The sequence below is a fragment of the Crocuta crocuta genome, unplaced genomic scaffold (genome assembly GCF_008692635.1).
Source record: "Crocuta crocuta isolate KB4526 unplaced genomic scaffold, BGI_CrCroc_1.0 scaffold64, whole genome shotgun sequence".
In the NCBI taxonomy this organism is placed as follows: Eukaryota; Metazoa; Chordata; class Mammalia; order Carnivora; family Hyaenidae; genus Crocuta; species Crocuta crocuta.
In genome coordinates, this window is record NW_027530640.1 from 3427248 (window position 1) to 3428789 (window position 1542).

The 1542-nt window shown below is 57.4% G+C and overlaps 1 protein-coding gene across 1 annotated transcript in view; it reads left to right on the forward strand.

The window, feature by feature from the left end:
* The first annotated feature begins 827 nt into the window (after positions 1-827).
* Positions 828-1542, forward strand: part of CHSY3 (chondroitin sulfate synthase 3) — a 282944-nt gene continuing 282229 nt past the window's right edge. Inside the window, exons 1-2 of the mRNA XM_077768868.1 lie at positions 828-1168; positions 1228-1539. Of these exons, the coding sequence (XP_077624994.1) occupies positions 828-1168; positions 1228-1539 (653 nt within the window). The remainder of the gene's footprint in view (positions 1169-1227; positions 1540-1542) is intronic.

Genomic DNA, 1542 nt, shown 5'->3' on the forward strand with positions numbered 1-1542 from the left:
GACGAGCTCATGCACAGCCAGTGACTGGTGTGGAAAGAACCACTCCTCCCTCCGACGGCTCCGGCCAGGCCTACTGTTCCAGGGACCACGCCAGCACCTGGCGGGATTGAGCCCTATGTCTAATGCTATTCAATACCATCCCTTTGCATTTGATGTACAAAACAGAAGACTGAAATTTGAAGAGGAAAGGGTTTGGAATGCCAAAACGCACCTCAAGCTATTAGACTCACAACTGCTAGAGAGAGAGGGATTTTAAATGTCCCCTTCCTCAAAATGTTACAGGTCTTCAGGCAATTTTTTCGCCATGTGACTTTCAATAATTTTGGCCAGTACAGTTCAACTTCCTTTGGGATGCTGTCACTGCAGATATTTCTCCCTAATTGGACAAGTTAGACATTTCCTGTCAGTGCCTTAGAAAATAGAACGGTTTATGGCCAAGAATAAAAATTCTATTTTCTATTTTATTTTCTGATTAACTTCACTGATGGGGGAGGTAATAAGAATTTTCTTAAACTGAATCTTCCGGGCATTGGCTCTATAATTTGTTCGCATTTCTCCATCATTTGTCTGTCCTACTGAATATATCTTTACCAAGACAGGAAATAGTTCATGGTTCTCACTTCTGGACAGGAGGCCAGGACGAGAGCCGAGGCGGAGGCCGGGAGGCAGCCCCACACGTCCCAGCTCAACAGGTGGGGGACATGGGATTTTTATGTTCTCTGGGGGACGAGCCCCCACTCACCGTGATTTGTCAGTGTCTGCCTCTGACATTTTCTTAGAAGACACACCTAGGGACAGCGGTGCGCAGCGCAGACTGGAGGGGGGGAATGAAGGAGGCAGGTGGGACTGGGAAGTTAGGAAGGCTGCGAGGTGAGGCGCTGGGATGGGACCCCGAGCGGCGAGCGGGACGCGGAGCCGAGAGCAGAGCCGGAGGAGCAGCGGCGAGGGAGCGCGAGGAGCACCGCAGACGCGGGAGCGGGGCGCGCACGGGCCTGGGCGGGGCAGAGTGGGGAAGGGTCACGCCGGGACGTCACTGCGAGGCCGGCGGAGGGGCGGGACGGGACGGGAAATGGGACGGCGAGCTAGGGCCGTGGGAGGAGGAACGAGGGGGCGTCGGCGCTGGAAGCCGGAGGCGGCCCGACCGGGATCGTTTCCTTCCGGAGAGGAGGCCGGCTCCGGACCGAGGCGGAGACGGGGGGCGTCCAAGGGCGGGTAATGGGGAAATAGCGCGGCTCCCGCTTCTTCTGGGCTGGCGGCCGTGCTGCTCGTGGCTCCTCCTCGGGGACAGGCCGNCGCGCTAGCGGCGCAGCGGACCTGGGCGCGCTTCATCCCCGGCCGCGTGGAGTTTTTTTCCAGTGAGCAGCGCCCCATCGCCGGGATGAACCAACCCCCGCCGCCCCTGCCTGTCATCGCGCTACCGGGGGTGGACGACTCCTACCCTCCCCAGAAAAAGTCCTTCATGATGATCAAGTACATGCACGACCACTACCTGGACAAGTATGAGTGGTTTATGCGCGCCGACGACGATGTCTACATCAAAGG